Source organism: Cygnus atratus, chromosome 1, assembly GCF_013377495.2.
Source record: "Cygnus atratus isolate AKBS03 ecotype Queensland, Australia chromosome 1, CAtr_DNAZoo_HiC_assembly, whole genome shotgun sequence".
Taxonomy (NCBI): Eukaryota; Metazoa; Chordata; class Aves; order Anseriformes; family Anatidae; genus Cygnus; species Cygnus atratus.
In genome coordinates this window covers 206,779,149-206,798,230 of record NC_066362.1, presented here as the reverse complement: position 1 = coordinate 206,798,230, position 19,082 = coordinate 206,779,149, and the positions used below count along the sequence as shown (strand labels likewise).

The 19,082-nt window shown below is 44.1% G+C and overlaps 1 protein-coding gene across 4 annotated transcripts in view; it reads left to right on the top strand.

The window, feature by feature from the left end:
• The window catches only part of FCHSD2 (FCH and double SH3 domains 2), a 145,616-nt gene that overhangs the window by 115,889 nt on the left and 10,645 nt on the right, over positions 1-19,082 (top strand). For 3 of the 4 annotated variants that reach the window (XM_050715939.1, XM_050715731.1, XM_050716147.1), the window contains exons 10-12: positions 1,556-1,672; positions 3,129-3,233; positions 16,684-16,845. In XM_050715939.1, coding sequence (XP_050571896.1) covers positions 1,556-1,672; positions 3,129-3,233; positions 16,684-16,845 — 384 coding nt within the window. The remainder of the gene's footprint in view (positions 1-1,555; positions 1,673-3,128; positions 3,234-16,683; positions 16,846-19,082) is intronic. The other variant, XM_050716356.1, reaches the window with a different exon arrangement.

The window sequence follows — 19,082 nt, the reverse complement described above, 5'->3', positions numbered from 1 at the left end:
AAAACACCCGATTGCACCATCTCTATTTCAGCAGCAGCTGGAGGTTTCTCACCTGCCCTGGAAATAATTCCTCGTATTTCAGCTCCTTTACCCTCCTCCAGCTGGCTAACCTTGGACATCGCCTTCCTAAACAACTTCTGCCTGCCTGCGGGATCTGTTCTAGCTTCAAACCACACCTGATGGATAAAAAGCCCAGCTTTTGAACCATGGAGGGAAGAGAGAAATTCATTCCTGCACATGTGCATGTACAACCTCTATTTCTATGGAGCAGAATAAAGCACACTCACTCCTTTTACTACTCTCCTATTGAGTAATATTTCATTAGGGGATCTTTCAGTTGTTCTCAGAGGTTGTGCAAGATGTTATCGGTCCAAAGAGGGCTTGGGATAAAAAGGAATTCACCGTGGCTCTGGACTTCAGTAGCAAAATGAGCATGAGTAAACAAGTCACCCATGGAAAGGAGGTGGTGGGGAGGATTCCCTTCGGAGTACTGATTAACTTGAGCTGCAGAAGCCCCTGAAATGCCTGTTGTAGGAATCTGCTCTGTCGTGCCAGCAGCACAGCCCAGGAAGGTGAATGAAATGTCTTCCACGGCTCATTTCGCTGGTGGGAAGAGCGCGAGGCTGGCTCCGAAAAGAATCGCGATGGAATTATCCTAATGTAATGCAGGTGCAGTAAATATCTACAGAACGGTCGCAAATATAGAAGGAATATCAGGAAACATGCTTGTGGTGGAAGGCTTGAGGCTGATTTACATCCTAAAGGCTGAGATACGCAACACACGGGGTAGTTGCAGTGGCATTAATGGAAATTGCAGAAATATTGGGAGCGATTTCAGTAGTTAAATGCTGGAATAAGTGTCTTTGGACTTCCAAATGGGTTCTGTTCAGTCTGTTGAGCATAGAAATCTACTTCCTCTTCAGCTGGCATTCTCAAGAGGGAGAAATTATTTCTTTTTCGTTACTGACACTCGATAAAAGCAGGCCTAATATGAAAGAGAATCAAAAAATGTGGCTTGAAATCTGAGTTGTTGTTGAAGATGGCTGTGCTCTTCTAAAGTACTTGATGGCATTATGATCTGATGACCTGTCACAAAGAACGAGCCTAAATGGCCACGTGTATCCCATTTAACCTTCATCTTTGCTTTCCATGGTGCACGTTTAGTCTAGGTAACGTAGTGGCTTCCCTGGCGAGTTATTTGTCATTTCTTTGATACGGTTTATTGGTGAAATAGTGTCTCGGTTTTATTCATCAGAAGTGTTTTTTGACTGCACTAAGACCGTGTCTGGCACTCGATGCCGCTCGGTGATTTCCCGAGACAGTGAGCTGTGAATTCTCGGGAACTTGGCTTTTGTAGTTGGCTTTCCGCAGCGTGGTACCACGGCAAAGTTCACGAGGAAGAGAGTTGTTTTTCTTGAATCTTTCTTGTTTTGTGTGAATCGAGATCCCAGGCTGATAAATGTAAGATGAAGTTACCATATAACTAAATAGCATCGTATCTCCAGAGGTAGCCCTGGGGCTGTGTCACGACTCGTTTGCTTGTTTTCTGTTGCAGAGTCGACAACTGGAATCGGAAACTGGAACAACCGAAGAGCACAGCCTCAACAAGGAGGCTCGGAAATGGGCTACCCGGGTAGCCCGGGAACATAAAAACATCGTCCACAGTCAGCGGGTACGTTAGGAAAACACTCGTTTACAGATTTGATTTGTTGCAGCTCCCTACCGCGTGAAGGAGGAGCTGCTGCAAACACCGCGGAGTTATTTACGTTGGCTGTCTCTCGAGGCAACCTGCCTTTTTCATCCTGTCCTTTCGTGGTGTGGCACGCTCAAACTGCCAGGTTTGCAGCTCCTCAACCTTTCTGGTTTGTCAATACGTTTTGTTACTCCCATATAAATCTGAAGTTACAGCTTCTGTTTTGCTGCAAATGACCCAGGGCGGTATCTTGAGCGCCTAGTTTGGGATTTTAGATGGCTGTATTTTGGAATGCAGCTGGGACTGCCGGGGAACAAAAATAAAGTCAGTAGAAAGGCAGTTTGGGTCGCAGAGTTCCTTAAATGTCTGTCACAAGGCTGTCGTGCTCCTGTCTCACTGAAGAGTGAGACGGAAGCATCCTGACGGTCACAATTCAGAGATGAGGGGGGAAGCAGCTGGCCTCTGCCTAAAGAGATCTGACACATTTCACTTGCTAAGCTCAAGACCAGCTTGCGTAGACTACATTAAATTCAACGAGGCTTTACTGTAATATCTATGATATTGTACAGCATTCAATGAGCTTTTGCCCACGGAGTGGAGGTCTGGCTTCTGGTTCCACTTTAGAGATTCGAGTCATTCCTCAGAATTCCCAGGAGAATGCACTGAGCAAGAAGACCGAAACAGGTTTACCATCTCACCTGCCTTCTGCTCAATCTGGGTCACTCATAGCTAAAAAGCAGAAGTTGCAGCCCCAGGCAGTCTGCAGCCAAAACAGGACAGAAGAATTCGCCTCCGAGGAAGGAGGGAGCATCCTGGATTCTGGTTCTAGCTCCTGGTGCTCCTGCTTTGCTTCCAAGGACTGTTTAACACAAAATGCTTGAGGAGTCACGGAACCAGTCACGGATTTGCAGATAACCGGTGACAATTTGTGCAACCACATGCTTTTCCTGTTTTTCATTCGGACCGGTACAGTCAACATCTATGTGCATAAAGGCAAGAAACTCCAACGTGTCGTCTGTGATTCAGCAAATTCTCTGCACACAGGGCCCCTGCAAATGCAGCAAACCTGCCTGGGTTTCCACTGCAGCAGGGCTGTAATGCTATTAGCAACTTTTCTCTCCGTGTGTCGGATGCTCTTTTAAACCTGACATAAACATGGACCAGCATGTCCATTTTAAATATGTAAATATCAACGTGTAGATGAGTTGATTCATACTACGTCACGTTTTCGTTGCACTGTTGAAACATTCTCCGAAATGGAATTTCTGTCTGAAATATTGTGCTTTTAAATGGTGTTTTGACTTGGTTGTCATCTTTTTTCCTGGAAGGAGCTATCGTCAGCCAACCTGGTCAAACAGCGATTTCTGTGACTTGTCATAAATATTTATCGTGCAGCATTTCCTACATCTGGGCTGTATTTTCTTATTTCTGACAGACGCTTGAAGAGCTAGAATGCCATGGGCCTGTGATGTCTGAGCAAACCCGAGCAGAACTGGAGCAGAAAATAGATGAAGCCAGAGAGAGTATTCGCAAGGCTGAGGTAAGGAAGAAATCATTTTGGCATGTTCACCTTCTTACTACAGAATGATTTATGTTACAGCTATTTAATTTTGTGCGTGGAAGTGTAAGCTCCCAGCGTCAAAACCCAGGGAATTTTAAGAGGTCGTGTTTCCTTGACTTCTTACGTCTCAAATCACTGAATCAACTTAATAAAAGCCTCAAGATAAAAAGAATAGTATTAAAAAAACTCCTGATAAAGAGAGATTAAACATGCTATGTTTCCTGCTATTGTGCAAAGGTCACGAGTCTCTCTATTTAGGGCCTTGGTCTTAAGGAGAGAAAAAACAATCTCAGTTTTCCTTCTGCCTGAAAGAAATGATAGCAGAAAATAGTGATCGTATCTAGAAGGAACTACCACATGCTGATGGGACTTCTGTTCTGGTGTTATTGGGTGTACATATTTGTAATGTTGATGGGAAAACATTTGAAGTAATCTTTTTTTGTTATCTCCTTGTACTCTTTACTCTGAGGTACTTTTGAAAAGGTTCTGGAGGCTCCTGAAACCTGCTGTGGGTTAGGAGAGACTCGTGGAAAGCTTCATATTTGACTATCAAAGTTAGGTTGGTAAAGCTAACTATTTTCGTGGCCAGTGATTCAAAAAACCTACTGCAAGCAAGAGGAACTAATATGTTAGTTTTCAGCTGAGTGGGTTGCTTAATTAAAGCTGTAGAGCAAACATAATTATTTTAGTTAAGTGCATCTCATACCACTAGATGTTCGGAGTACCTGCTGTAATTAGGAATGGGATTTACAGTTCAAGAGGTTAGAAAATACAGAGAAAATATTCCTCCCACTGGTATGATAGATGTTAGCCTCTCTTTTTTAAAACAAACCCAGAATATATTCTCTTAATAGAAAGTGTTTTAAAATGCAATAGCTTTTTGTTTTGAGTACCCTCTTTCAAACAGACTGTACTCCGAAGTACTTCGATGTATATATAGTTAATGATTAAATACACAAGGACAGGGAGCATGAGAAAGGAAGATAAAACCAGCGGCAGAAAGAAATCAAACCAGGATAAGAAGTTGCAGAGAAGGTTCTTGCACAAAAATAGCATAGATGAGATCAGTTCCGGAAATTAAATGTTTGTAAATTTTAAGAAGGCATAATTAACAGAACCCAATAAATCAGTGGAAACTAGCTTGGGCCAGTTTTGTTTTGTTTTATTTTGTTTTTTCTTTTGAGAAAGATAGCATTTCCTTGGGGGAGGTGGTGGAGAGCAAAAATTGACAGGAGTACTTTGATTCATTGAGGTCTTGAAAGTTTGGACTTTCAAAGCAAGTGTTGCAATAGTCGTGGCTAAGAAGGATCTCAACAGCAGAAATTAGGCCATGGTCCTGTGTGAATGATACAAAGAGCATGAAGGCAGGGATAACATGCCAGTTGTTCTCCATATGGATGCAGCAAAGAAGAAATTTGAGAGCATTTCAAGACTTTTGCCCAGCAGAAGGTTGGCTTTTCTCAGAGAATTAGCTAAAAGAGACAAATTTGCAAGTTTTCTTGGCCTCAGCCACAGAGCAGGGCTGAGAACAGATGGAAAGTGCCAAGAAGTGGAAGGTTTATATTGAAAAAAATGAGAAGTGAGATCAGAAACAAAGCCAGGCTCTTTCTGTAGCAAACAATGGTCTTCTCCAAGAGCGGAGGGAAGGAGAGAGCTGGGTTGGGAAGCACACTGGGCAGGAAGTACGCAGCCAGGAAGGTGATTCATAAAAGCAATGAAGAAGGAAAAAAATAGCATGCAATTCTCAGAACTAACGAAAAGCAAATACAAAGTAATATGTGCACATCCTTCTAAACACCAAGCAGCACTCAGAAGAGGCAGAGATCATGAATGTTTTTCTCTGAGCTGTGTTTCACAGTGTTTGGTAGAAGGTTAAGATAGAAAAATGATGCAATTCTCAGGTTTTCTGGTGCTAGACAGCGAGTTGTAGTTAAAATGTCCCTTATATTCCCACTATTCAACATGGTCTGTTTTACCACACTGTGTTTGCGACCTCTGCATGTTGAGGAAGTTATTTATAGCGTAGATTTATTTTATCTTTGTGAAAAGCTACTAAGTGTATTCAGTGAGCTTTCTGACTTTTTAGGGATGGCCCCTTCTTCTAGCTTCAGCCCTTAGGAGTGGCACCACTAAGGTAATTTCAGGACCATTAGTTAGATGAGATTTTTTTCACACCTGCTATCTGCAGAAAAATAAACCGGGCAAATTTTCTTGAAAAAAAAAAATCATTTTCTTTTGTAATACAATTATAATTCTTTTCAGTGTCTGAAAGCCAAACATTTGCAGAATTCCTGTGTATTAAAATGGAACCGGTTGATTTGGGATTACTGATGGGTGGGTATGGGGTAGGTGTTTGTGCAAAATTTACAGTCGTGCATTTAGGCTGCAGGGGAGGGCTGGGACGACCTTTTCCCTTTGGGGCAGCAGTGCTCGGATCAAGGAGCTGCTGACTGGTGAGTGAAGCGAAGCAAGAATGGGCTAAAGTTGCGCCAGGGGAGGTTTAGGTTGGATATTAGGAGGAACTTCTTCACCGAAAGGGTTTTTAGGCATTGGAATGGGCTGCTCAGGGAAGTGGTTGAGTCACCATCCCTGGAGGTCTTTAAAAGACGGTTAGATGTAGAGCTTAGCGATATGGTTTAGTTGAGGACTTGGTAGCGTTAGGTCAGAGGTTGGACTGGGTGATCTTGGAGGGCTCTTCCAACCTAGATGATTCTGTGGTTCTGTGAGGAAGACATCTGATTTAGCTCTGTCCTTCAGAGATCCTGGACAGCACGTGGAGAGAGAAGGGTGTCTGGGGAGCTGGCAGGAGCCAACATGTGTTGGAAAGGCCCAGCTGAGGAAGGAGGAATTTGCAGCACCTCCGTGTTACTCAGAAAAAGAAGACTTGGAAAACAGAAAAAGGAAAAAAAACTACCCAGGCATTTTTGTGGACGGCAGTTTGATGTATGTCATTCATAAAACAGAAGAGAGCATTCCCATAGCATGCAAATCAGGATGTGTAATGTGTTCTGGTACCATGTCTGAAAGTATTTGATGATAACATGGAGAATGTATAAAAAAAAAAAGAAGGAAAGAGTTAAAAATATACATTATTGGGAGGGTGTCAGTGCACTTAGGTTGCAACTGCAACAGGTATTGGTTAATGTGGTGGTTGCTGCTGTGATGATGAAGTCTCAGGCAGGGAAAGCTCCCATTTGTTCTAGTTCAGTAAAGCAAGCAGAGGACAGCTCATCTAGAAGAAGAAAGGGATTGCAAGGTATGAATTACACAAGCTGGAGAAAATTTCCTCACGAGTATGGTTGTATTAACCTCTTGTGGTGTGTTGGAGTGTACTGAAATTCCTCATTCCAGAGGCGTTCTCCCTTCTTCCTTTTTTTATGTGCTTTTTCTCTTGAAATTGCATTTCATTTTTCTCTCCTCTCTGAAACGTGTGCCCATCGATCTGTCCCATTTGGGGATTTCGCCCTGCTCTTTGGTCCTTTTTCCTTAGAAAAACTGCTCTTCCCCTTTCTTTCTCCATCGCTTCGGAAGAGGAAGATAATTTCACAAGCGCGTTAGAATTAAATTTTGCCTCGCTTCCAGCGAAGCAATTTTGGTCATCACTGGACGCTTCCACTTGTGTGTTTCTCCCTGGGGAATTTTGCATTCTTGCCACATTGCCCCAGTGCCAGCCTGCTTAAGCACCCGAAGACCCGTCGACCTCTACGTGCCATCGAACACGACACGGGCTGAGTTACAGCCTCTACCAAAGCCTTCTTGGAAGCTTTTTCCCTGTGGACATCTGCAGAGCAGCCACCTGGAGCTTTTTTCTCTTTATTTTTTCCTAAACCAGGCACAAAGCCATCAGAGAGGCCCCCAAAAATTACCTTGGTGTAATAGGGCCGTCCTGCGGGTGCCGTTCATTTAAGAACAGATGTACAGAAAGTGCACGAGGCCGAGTTCGGAGCTTCCCATGGTGATCACATATGTGGATATCAGTTGAAAAGGGGAAGATACACGCTGGTAGTACGGTTTCTCCAGGATATGCCCTGTGCATGGGTGTATTCATCTCTTTGCCCTCTTCCTCAGAGATCCCGAATCCTTTGAAATCAGACAGTTGAGAGGAACCGAGGGACTGTGCAGTACGTATAACAGCTGTTTATCATAAAATCCTGCAGAAACAGAAGGGTTTGGGTTGGAAGGGACCTTAAAGGTCATCTAATTTCCATCCCCTGCCCCCTGCCCAGGTTGACCCCAGCCCCACCCAGCCTGGCCTTGGGCACTGCCAGGGCTGGGGCACCCCCAGCTCCTCTGGGCAGCCTGGGCCAGGGCTTCAGCGCCCTCAGAGGGAAGAATTTCTTCCCAACGTCTAACCTAAAACTCCCCTCTCTTAGTTTAAAGCCATTACTCCTCTTCTTATCACTACACTCCCTGATAAGCAGTCCCTCCCCAGTGCGTCTGACGAGCATGAAGTGTGGAAACGGGCACATTTTGAAGCAAAGAAATGCAGTGACAGTATTCAGCTTGAAAAAATCTGGCTACTATTAAGTTTTTGTCTTCCTCGAGATGTAGTGCCTCGACTTTAATTGGCACGTTCGCAGCTCAGTGGGTTATTTTTGATCTTTCTCTCCCTGTGATAGACGGTATATTTTTCCCTGTGATCTTTCAGGGAGCAGTGACTGATTCAAGTTTGGGAAAGATATGACTTAAACCCGAGTGCTTGCGTACAACTGATAAAATCTAGCTGCTATACAGTGACCGTAATTGATAACCACAACACATTTTCTTCGTTGCTCTTCAATGTGAAAAAATTTGGGGTTGTTTTGTTAAAGGGCTTAGGGGTTTTTGTTTTGTTTCACTTACTTCTTTTGAAAGAAATGTTAGAATCTGTCTGATAATACCTCTGGCACTGTCAGAGGGCTAAAATGTCCCGTGGTTAATGCTGTGTCGCAGAGTTTAGGTTCAGAGGAGCTCCATCCTTGTCAAAACAGCTTCTAACCAGAAACATATACGAGCAGGAGTGTGCTAAAGACAAGCACAGGGAGCAGACGTGTGTATCGAGATTGAAAGTGGCACCATTCAAGTGTCATCTGGAACGAGACCGACACCCTGGAAAGCCAGTGGTTTAGGAAAATAAATGATTTGTGTACCTCCTTTGCGCTCGCTCAACCACCTCACTAGAACTTCTGGACATTTGCTTGCTGGACATTTTGTGGCTGTTAGCTCAGGCACTTTGATTTTCCTTAAAATAGCTTTCCAGTTCTCCACTGCCTGTGCTCCTTTATCTTTAAACCACCAGGGATTAAAAAATAAAATAAAATACCGTCTCCACGGATCCATCGTGCAGAAATAAGGGGAAGCAGAAGGCGAAGCTCTTCTCTTGGTTTCCACACCCCTTCCTTTCAGCCTGCATCCTGCACCCGGAGGCTGGGGGACTTGGATTCCTCTGCTGCTCACCTCCGTGTCTCTCGCAAACTCAAGACCCCGATCCTTCGATTGCATCGAGCAGTGTAGTCGGTCTCAGGGCTGAAATATTTTTTCTCGGTGATGGTGGGAGATTTCCCACTTGGGCTGAGGTCTGTGCTCTAGGAAGGTCTTGGGGCCTCCACAGCAATTAATCCTATTTCCACTTAATTATACGGGGACGCATTTTGTCTTATAATTAGGATATCTACAACTCTCAGGGGAGTATTTGTATCAGATAAGATTTGATTAAGACTCATTATGGTGCTGTTTACTTCATTTGATTAGTTCAAAAGCTTAGGTCCATTTCCAGTTGTAAGTAGAGGGCTGTTGGCCCCCTCCCCTTCTCTTTGGCTGTGAATATTTATTACCGGGCTGCGATAACAGTCGTGTTTGCTGGCTCTGCAACTCTTCTATCTTAGGATCTGATCTCTTAATCGTGTGCCGCGTACAGCTCTGCATCTCACGGAGGTGTAGCTACATTTCAGCCCGTTGGTATTTGTAGGGTTGGTTTTTTTTGTTTGTTTGTTTTTTGTTTTTTGTTTTTTTGCAGCTGAACCTTTGCGCTTGGTGCTGCAAGCGCTGTTCTTCTCTGCTCATAAAAAATGTGCGAAAATCTCATTCCGTATGCTTCACCAAAAGAAATGGAACGGAGTAAGGCTTCCGACAGATAAAAAGCTCAGTTTGTAAAATGTCACTTGCTGCCACCTATGGCTTTGCCCGGGAACCATGTGCTTGGGGAGGCCGTGCTCGGGGAGCAGATTGCCTTTGCCCTGCAAGACATGGTGAGGGGTTAGTCCCTGCTCTTGGGCAAGCCTAAAAAACTCCCCAGCCTTTGACATCCACGGATCAGGACTGTTGAACTTCTCGGGCGAGAAGCAGCTTAGCGAGGACGACTGCTGAGATGGGAATTTTGTGGCTGAGGAGAACATCCCCAGGGGCCTGGAGCTGTGTCGGGGGATTAGGAAGACGTAGAAGGTATCAGCTGCATCCCAACATTCAGTTATGCTGGCTGCAAAGTGGCAAAATTATATTACTGCGTTTGAGCATTTTTATCTCAGAGTAATGCTTTTGGGTAATTATTTTTCAGGGATTTGCTCTGAGTGAGAAATGTGGACGGTGTGCAGTATGCTCAGACCTGGCTTAAATAGTTCACGGGGCGTTTTTTTTGACAAACCTGCCTGTTCTGGTACAAGCAACAAGAAAGGAAGTCTTTAGAGGACTGGGTTGTATGAACTCATGGTGACAATAAAGGTCTTTTTTTGTTGTTGTTTGTGGACATTTAACAGGTATTCTATGGGACAAAGTGGCAGGAACAAACACGGGGATGCTTTGGAGCTAATGATGAAAAATGGTCATAAAGATTCCTGGAAGAAATTCTGGCTCTGCGTATATCTTATAGACCCTATGAACTCTAGAGGACAGATATTTTTATATATGGAAACAAATGAGCAAGTCCTTTTAAAAACATCCCACAGATAATAGTCACAGAGACTCGAAATTTGGCTGAGATGAAGAAAAATTGCTGTCGGAGTCGGGCAGACTTTCAGAAATCTTTTAGGTAAAGGGACCGGTGATTATCTGGGGCTACGAGAACATCGGTGTTACTTGTTCTGTAGATTTCCTTGCTGCCATTTTTTTTCAGTTCCTTTCGCCTTTTGAAGCGTGGATTGCACTGAAAGTCCAACTTACTTTCTTAAGCCTGTGGTTTGAATGCATGGGGTGTGCGTTCACGGGGTGTCTCTGGTCTCTGCTTAAAGGAAATCTCTGAATCTTTTGACTATGAGAAATATACCACATTTTCCAGTATATTAAGAAGCAGTATTCATTAACAGGAGTGTGGAGAAACAGGCAAGTAAATGTTTACATACACACATTTTATATACATTTCTACTTGCAGAATTCGGGTGATTTCCATCCAGTCCAGTTACCGTTAGCCTGGGAATGATTTCTTTAGCCCTCCAAAACCCCCCACGCTTTGCTCTTGCTCCCATCTATTCCCCCTTCCTCCTTTCCCACCGCCTCCTCTCTCACCTTAGCACTCATTCATGGCTTTACATGCTTGAGCTTGGGAAAAAGAAGCCCGCTGGTGGGGCTGGGGCCGCGCAGGTGGGCTCTTCTCCATTCATTCGCAGCTTCCCCCGTGTTTTCTTAACCCTGGCATTCCCTCCCGAGACACGTTATCTGCGGCTGTGTTTCATTTCCTCTTTGTTTCACCCCAGCAGTCCCTTTTGATTTAACCGTATGAATCCAGGCAGAGTATTTAGCATATAAATTAAGTGACTCGGCTGTAATACCGGCAGAAACTTCTCGCCCGTCCTCCCACTTGGAAAAAGGCTCCGTGTCGCCTCGAAAAATGGCCGGTTATCAGCCAGTTCCCCAGCTGATCCAGAAGAATCTCCCCCTCACCTGGTTTTTATGGGGCTCTGGCATCATATGGTCTCGATTTTGTGCTGCAGACAGATGATATAGGGCCAGGGTTCCTCTTCGGATCCCGTTTCAAGGCTGAGCTCTTGGTTGTGCCTCAAATCGTGGATGAGCCTGGTTGGGTAGGGGACTTTTTTGGACAGGGGTTCATTTGGCATTTCCACCCCAAACATCTTTTATGGCCACAAGGCCGTGAAAGTTCAGTTTCGTGGGTTATTTCCTTGTGCATCCCTACTTTACCAATTCAAAACCCATTTTCAGAGGAGGGCTTACGCTTGGTTTTGAGAAATTTGCGGTGTTCCAGCGCTTGTGTTCACTGTACTCAGAGCTGCTTCCACCTACCAGGGTGCAAATAGTTCTGGTGGCCCCAAAGTCAAATGCTGCGCTGCTTCTCATTAAAAGAACATTTTCAATTTAAGACTTCTTTAATTAAAAAAGCCTGGCGTATAAACAAAAATGTCTCCAAATGGGAAAAAATAAAGATAATATTTTACTAAAATATTTAGCCAAAACCTTTCCATGGTGTTTACTTCTTAGCTAAAACAATTTGCCACATGAGGCTCTCTAGTTTGGTAATGATTTTGTTCTTGCCAGTAGAAAAATATTGCAGTAGAATAAGATCTTTCTCACAAAAAAAAACATTTAGGTCTACTTGTAATCCTAATTTCACCTGATTTAAGTATCTGTACATACTTGTAAGTATAGCTTATATCTAAAAAATTAATCTCTTGTGACAGCGAGGAGAGGAGCTCTCTCTGATGAGCATCACGGTCTTGTTCTGCCCCCTGAAAAATCACGGAAAATAAAGCAACTCTGCTTCTAGGAAGCTCCATTCAGAAAGAATCCAACCATCGTAGACCAGGATGTTTAAGAAACTTCATCAGATCAACTTTGGTGGATGTCTGTGTTTGCTTTTTACCCCGACACCTTTGTAAGTTGTTTAAGACTTAAGCACCTGGTGTACAGCGCTGTAATCTTGCTGGCTTTGGTCTCCATCAGTTCCAAAGCAGTTGTTGCTCCTCATCTTATGCAAGCTGTAGGTGTAAAGACTTTTCTTAATTAAAACTGGAACAGTAAATAAACAAAATTATTCCCTCTTCCATGTAGAGCAATGATAGGTATGTGAGAAACAGGTAATTATATTTTTTTTAATATTGTTTCTTTTTTTTTTTTCCCTTTCATCATCTTATAACCTGCCATCAGCTAAGGCAAAAGAAGAGCTCGGAGAAGTGGGAACCACCCAGACCGCTGTTTGTAAACTTGGTGGGTGGCTGACAGTTTTCAAATCAGCGTAAACATATTCTAGTCCTCAGCTATTAAACGGTAATTGGTAAATAGTACCAGTAAATAATAATTTCACTATGAAGTAGGAAAATATTTGTCCTGCAGTGAGGCTTTAATAACAAGGAAATTTGGGCAGGGTCCAGCTCTCAGAGTCCTGGATTTCGGCGTTGCAGTGCTTTCGAAACTCAGCTGCCTTCCTGGAGATGCCTCGCGTTGCAGCGGATGTAAGCTGTTCGTTTTTAACATTCATTAAAAATATTTTACAAGCTTCCATCGGTGGAAGATCGGTCGGGAAGGACGGACAGCATGCTTGTCTGCTGGGCTCCACATCACGGAGAGGGAAAATAAGTGCCTGAAGTTGTTAACAAGAAATAGATGCCCTTTTTGAGGCTTTGAGAGCTGCTGCATCCTCTTTTCAGGGTATGCTAGTACACAGGGGCTTCCTTTGGTCATTTCTCGGAAAGAGCACCGTGCCTCTTCAGATTTTGCTGCGACGGCTTCTGGCTACATTCCCACACCAAAGCTGAGAGCAAACTTTGTGCAGGGTGGGTCCCTGCCTGGTCGAAGGCTTCAGGACTGCAGCTTGTGGGACCGTAACCTCCCGAAGGCATCTTGGGGCTGGGCATAGGAGAACAAGCAGCTCTTACCCACCTTGGGATGGTGCAAACACCAACGTTTCCTCCGTGCCATCCCCTGTAATTTAATTTTTATTCCAGCATAACAAAAGCATCCAGCCCCAGCTAATTTGGCCATAATGGTAATTGAATGGAGTGCTTGTGTTTTTAAATATGTAGCTGCTCCCGTGTGAGAAGCAGAATAAAGTTTTAATACCATCTGGCTTTTATATATATTTATATATATGTCTGTGTGCATATATACACCTACATAGGTAGGTAGGAAGCTGTTAACCCTGGTCTACCAGTGTAATTATTTAGGGGGGGAAAAAAAATCCATATCCAGGCTTGTAAATAGCGTTTTCCATCTTTCAAGTGCAGGCCTGACCCAACGCTGTAAGTGCTTTTATGGTTTGTCTGCAGTGGAATGAAACTCCAAACAGTTGTGGTTTGGAAGCAGCGTTTGTTGAATATTAAGAGCACTGTGTGTAAATAGAGGGAAGAAACCCCATCGGATTCGCCGGTACCTTGAATTAAAAACTCTTGTCTGACTCCTAGCAAGTCCAGTCAAGGATCTCGGAGCAGCCTGTTTATTTTAGCTAACAAGTTTGTCCAAACAACACGGCTTGCAGCGGACTAATACGAACTACAAATGTTTACAGCACGCCTAGACGAATGTTTATTGCTGTTGCATAACCCGAGCGAATTGGAAATTGCATAACAAGGTAAAACAGCAAAACAACGGGGCTGATCGTTCCTGTGCAACTTCTGTTGAGGGCATTAAAAAGTTTTTGTACCATAATATGACGGCAGAACACAAAGACAAATTAGGGCTGGCTTCTTTGTGCCAAAGCTATATGTGTAGAGAGAGACACGTCAGCTCAGTGATGTGGTAAGATTAGGGTTTCTCATTAACAAACAAAAGCAAATGGCCTGCATTAATTTACATCAAGTCCGTCTATCACAGGTTTTTAGCCCAACGAGAGGGTGATGCACCCACAGGAGCTGCAAAACAACCCCACCGCGGTAACAAACCAGCCCCGGATGAAACAATCGCCTTTTACCAGGTTGTTCCTGCACCACAAACGCCCCATGAGCATGCTGATACTCAGATGCCACGATACTTGTTGGCTTTGCCTGGTGGTTCAGCTCAGCATTTCTAATTTTGGCAGCTGGGCTCTTGGTGCGGGCTGCAGGCAGCCAGGAGCATCCCAGTAAGGCAGGAGCAGTGCTCATCTTCACTCGGTGCCGCAGCATCCCTCCTCTCCTCCCCCTTCTCTCAAAGAAAAAGTGGTTAGAAAGTGCTTTTGTTCCAAATCTTCAACGCTTGGTGTCCCCGGGTTCAGCTTTTCTGGCGCAACCCTTCTGTGCTAACGTTTTGGGTTTAAAAGTCTCTGTTTGACTTCATGTAGGGAGAAATTCACTTCTCGTTTTGATAAGCATACCTAAAACATTTTAAAAAAAAGGTTAATGATTAATTAAAATAATTGTTTCCGTGTTCTTGGAGCTTTAAAATCTACAAACTGTAGTATAAGGAAAAAAAAAAGAAAAAGAAAAAAGGAAAAAAAGGAAAAGTAAAAAGGAAAAAAAAGGAAAAACAAAGAAAAAAGAGCAGCAGGTGTTGCCTGTCGGAGAGCAGTAGAGGGGTAAAAGGCCCATTCCACTCATCCTGGCACACAAAGCTATAAAAGCATCTAAGACTTCTGGTTTCAGACCTTCCCATAGGTATCACTTTTGTAAATATTTACAGAGTTAGGGTCAGAGCTTGGGCCCTACTAAACTGCAAGAGTTTCAGCTCGATGCTGTGAATCTCTTTCCAATGTGCGTGCCGAGAGATGGGTCAGTTTTTGGACGTCACTTCTTTTTAACTTGATGTTTCCTAAATCTTAGCTGAAGCAGATTTTTTTTCTCATTTTCTTGGTTATATGAACACTATTTGCAGTACGTGTTAATCATTCACCTGTAGACTGCTCGAACGGAGAAGTGGAAACTTGTGGCCAAGTGCCCGTGGCCTTTCCCATGGGAAACGTTTCTGAAACGCACCCGATCCTTTGCTCCCTGATTTCATGGGAGAGCTTGTGTGTGCATACAAAGATACATTTCACATAATAAATTGTCCTCTTAACTTCTCTTCTTTTCTAAAAATCACATTTATTCTAAGCAGAATTATAACTAATGTCTGGCAGAAGTGGTTTCAGTGTTTGAAACGGTTTTAGAGCCACCTGTGTGGTTAGGGAAAACAGCCCCACAGTTAGGTGGTCAGCTGGATGAAAATCATACCTAAAGACTTAGTCATTTATTTTCTGACCTACCTTCTTAATAGAAGTACACTGGTAAAGAGCAGCAGCTTGGCAAAACCAAGAAAAAGAGCGGTGGCGTTTCAGGTCACCACCAAATTTTGCATCTAGTGAAGGTATTTGGACATGTAAGGGACACAGACATCCATGGAGCACCAATTGCCATTTTAATGCACTGTAGATATATTCCTACCTAGTCTGCTGCACTACAGGAAAAGTAATTTCCCTCTAATTTTTGCTTAGGCCCAACTATTTTGCTGGAGCTTGGTTCTCCTTGGGCTCCCGGGGCCTCTGGGGACTCGATCTGTCGATCACGGCGGTGCTGCAGGACGATGCTGCCCAGCTCCGGGGGCGAAAAAGGGCCCGAAACTTGGTGCTGCTTGCACCAAAACTTGCTAAGAATGAACAATGCTGTGAAAGGAAACGCAGGAAAATCCGCAAGGCGGTTTGTTGGGCTGGTATTGTTGCCTCCGTGGTGACTCACTGCGGGACCTTTGGTAAATCCCTTGAGTTTTCTTCCTCTGATGAGCAAGGGCAGCAGGGCGATGGTGGTGGTGCTGGACAAGATATCAAGATCCTCAATTTCATTTCCAGGCTTGCCTCGTGCTTTCTTTGAAAAATCTGCTATGTTTCTCAGTGCTACCGTTTCCATTCCTTCGGTTTGTCAAATAATTTGGACCGGGGTGGTTGTTTACCATGAATTCATTAAAGCCTTGGCTCTGTCAGCCAGGAGGGGTGCCAGGATGCTCAAGTGAACACAGCTGTCAGAAAACTTAAATTTTTCGTTCTGTTACAAAGACGAAATCGTGGAAGCGTTTGGTGAAGTGCGAGGTCAATTAAATTTGGGGGGTATTAAAACGGGCTGTTCCCATAACCAGTAAGCTCCCTGGAAAGCAGCCTTCTTGCTGCCTTTGGGGGTTTGTGCAAGCTGCCTGTTGTGCCATGCCCAGCAGACCACCGAATGGGCTCTGGGGGCTGCAGCCCGAGAGAATTCCTGATTTTAAAAATATCCTGAAGCCCTGGGTCTTGTTAGGGTTTTTGCACTTCTAAAATCATCTAAACTAACTGACCACGCTATATATAAATAGGAAGTTAATGGGAACTAGGAGATGTTACGGTCAAAACACCGCCCTGTGAAATGGGATATGCCTGGAGTTTTACACCTCTAGAAAACCCTTCCCTGCCTCTTGGCTCACACCGCGTTTCTGCAGGCAAGGAAATGAAGAACTGGACTCGTTTCTGCTTGGAGCAGCTTTCTGAGCCACCTGAGTAATCTCCGGATCCGGAAGGGACGTAGTTGAAATGGGGCAAGGAGTGAAATGTAATCCTCAAAGAGTTCTGATTTTTGCCTGTTTGTTTCCTCAGATAATTAAGCTGAAAGCAGAAGCCCGCCTCGACCTGCTGAAGCAGATCGGCGTCTCTGTGGATACGTGGCTAAAAAGTGCAATGAACCAAGTGATGGAAGAACTGGAAAACGAGCGCTGGGCGAGTCTTCCCTCGGTGACCAACAACGGCTCTTCGCACCTGGTACGGTTTCCAGCGTGTAAACCTCGCTTTGTCTCCACGTCACTCTTTTCTAGTAGCAACTCATAACTTCGTATCGAGTAGAAACCAAAATTGGTAGCATTTGGTTCTTCAGCTAACCAGAAAAATCTTCTGGTAGCTTAACTTGTCTGAAGCATGTTTCTGAATTTAACGCAAGAAACTGGGAAGGTAGGATTGCTGGGTTCTGCTGCTGGGTTTACTTTAGATTGATTTTCTAGCCTTGGATGAGTGCCATAACGTTTATTTTCCATCTCCTGAAAAGAAAAATGTCTGCATGTTTCTTTGAAGTTTCATTAGGAGTTTAGGATGTTAGCTGAGCTATTGGGATGAAAGGCTCTTTTTTTTTTTTTCCAAATGTTTAGAAAAAATGTTGACTCTACGTCCTCTGTTCCCGAGTAGTCTATGTGCAGATCGCTTTGAAAGTTATCAGGAAAGCTGAGCCTGTTTTCCAAATCGATTCGGGTAGTCGAGATGAAAATTTGATGCATTCCAAGTCAGTGTAAGGCTTTGGAAATCAGGCTGGTTTCCTGAGAATCGCTGTGAGCAGTGTTAATATTTCTCTCCAAAGAATTTTGTCACAATTTAAGGTGTTACCACTGCCCACCTGCAAGCTACTGCCCCATTATTTGGGGACCACCAAATGCTCGTCTGCAGCTTGTCTTTCTGCACGAGTAGCCAGAATTCAGAGCAGAACCGAAGTTAAATTGGAGGCAAACATGACCACCACTGCATTTCATCCAAAGAGCTGGTAACTTCTGCAACTCTTAAATTCGATTGCATGGATATGTCTCACTATATCCTCAGTCACTCTAACACTTCTGAAAATTTCATCCACAATACATAAAATTTAACTAAAATGTGGCTTGGATCAACGTAAGATTGATAATGATTTTATACTCAGTTGTACAACAGACCAGTTGGGTTTGTAATGCCTATGGCTCATTTGCAAAATAAGCCAGAGACATCTCCTATATGTTTAGATTGGGAAAAAAAGCACATTTTTATGTAATTCAAGAAAGAATAAAAAGAAAACTCTCCTTTTCCTCCCTTCTCCCGTCCCACAGAATGATGTGTTTCAAAACAAGCAGTGATAGCTGAATCAAACAGCTGCCTGAACCGAGAAATCCTGTTCAGAAAACAGGAAGCGCTAAAAGAGCTCATAATCTATTTTTTTTTTCCTCCCCCTACGAGGCATGCGATGCTGAGCTGTCACCTTTGGCAGTACTGCTAACCAATCTGTTGCTCTTCACCAGCAACCAACAAAAATAAAATTCCTGAAGGCTGACTCAGCTTGCCTCAAACAAACTGAAATTTTTCTCTGCGTGTCTAGCGTGGGGCAGAAAATTCAATGAAGTTCAGAGGCTTTGTGAAGTCTCGCTTTGGGTGTGGATACTTTCTTCGCTCATAGTCTTCATACACTATTAAAATTACGTGATTCACACTTTTTTTTTAATCTTTTTGACAAATTCTTTGGGCAGCCAGAGCGTACCTTCTGCATAACAAAAGTTTAAGGGAATGGCGGGGTGGTTTCTCGTAGCACTGCAGATGGATGGAGAATGTCCTTTGCAGCAAGTATGCATTACCTACACACAAAAAGTCCTGCTTTTTCTCGTGTCTTTTCATGGTTTTCTGGGTTTCTTGGTGATGGTTAAGTGGCAAACCCTTCCAGGAAAGGTCTTTTTTGGATGCGCAGATATTTTCATCTGTGTGCACTTCAGTTCACAAGAGGGAGTGAGCACGGAATAGCAAGCACCTCTTGTACCCTCTCTAGTCTTCTGCAGGCTGTTGGGATGTCTCCTGGAGGATGTCCTGCGTAGGGCTCGGACACTGATGGTGATGTGCCACAAAGGCTGTTAGAGCCATGGCTCCTTGCAGGCAGTCTCTGCAGGCTTTATTCCCATCATTAGTAGCACGATTAAAGTCGTAGCACACAGATCCGCCTTTCAGACTTCCCAAAGCCTGGAGAAATTCTTCTGCTGAGTTTTGTTTTAAGCCCTTCCTGGCCATGATCGATGAGGAGGAGCCACATCGCTGCGCTTGGTAGCGTTTTTTCCCTTTCTTCTTGTGCTCCACCTCCTTCGGCTTCCCGTCGGGCGTTGAGCATCCCGTTGGACGCTGCCCAGCACCTTGTTCTCCGTCCCATCGCACATGCCGACAGCTGGCCCTGCACCCAAAGCCCCGCGGGTCCCTGGCGAGCTCGCGGATGCCACGGCGTGGGA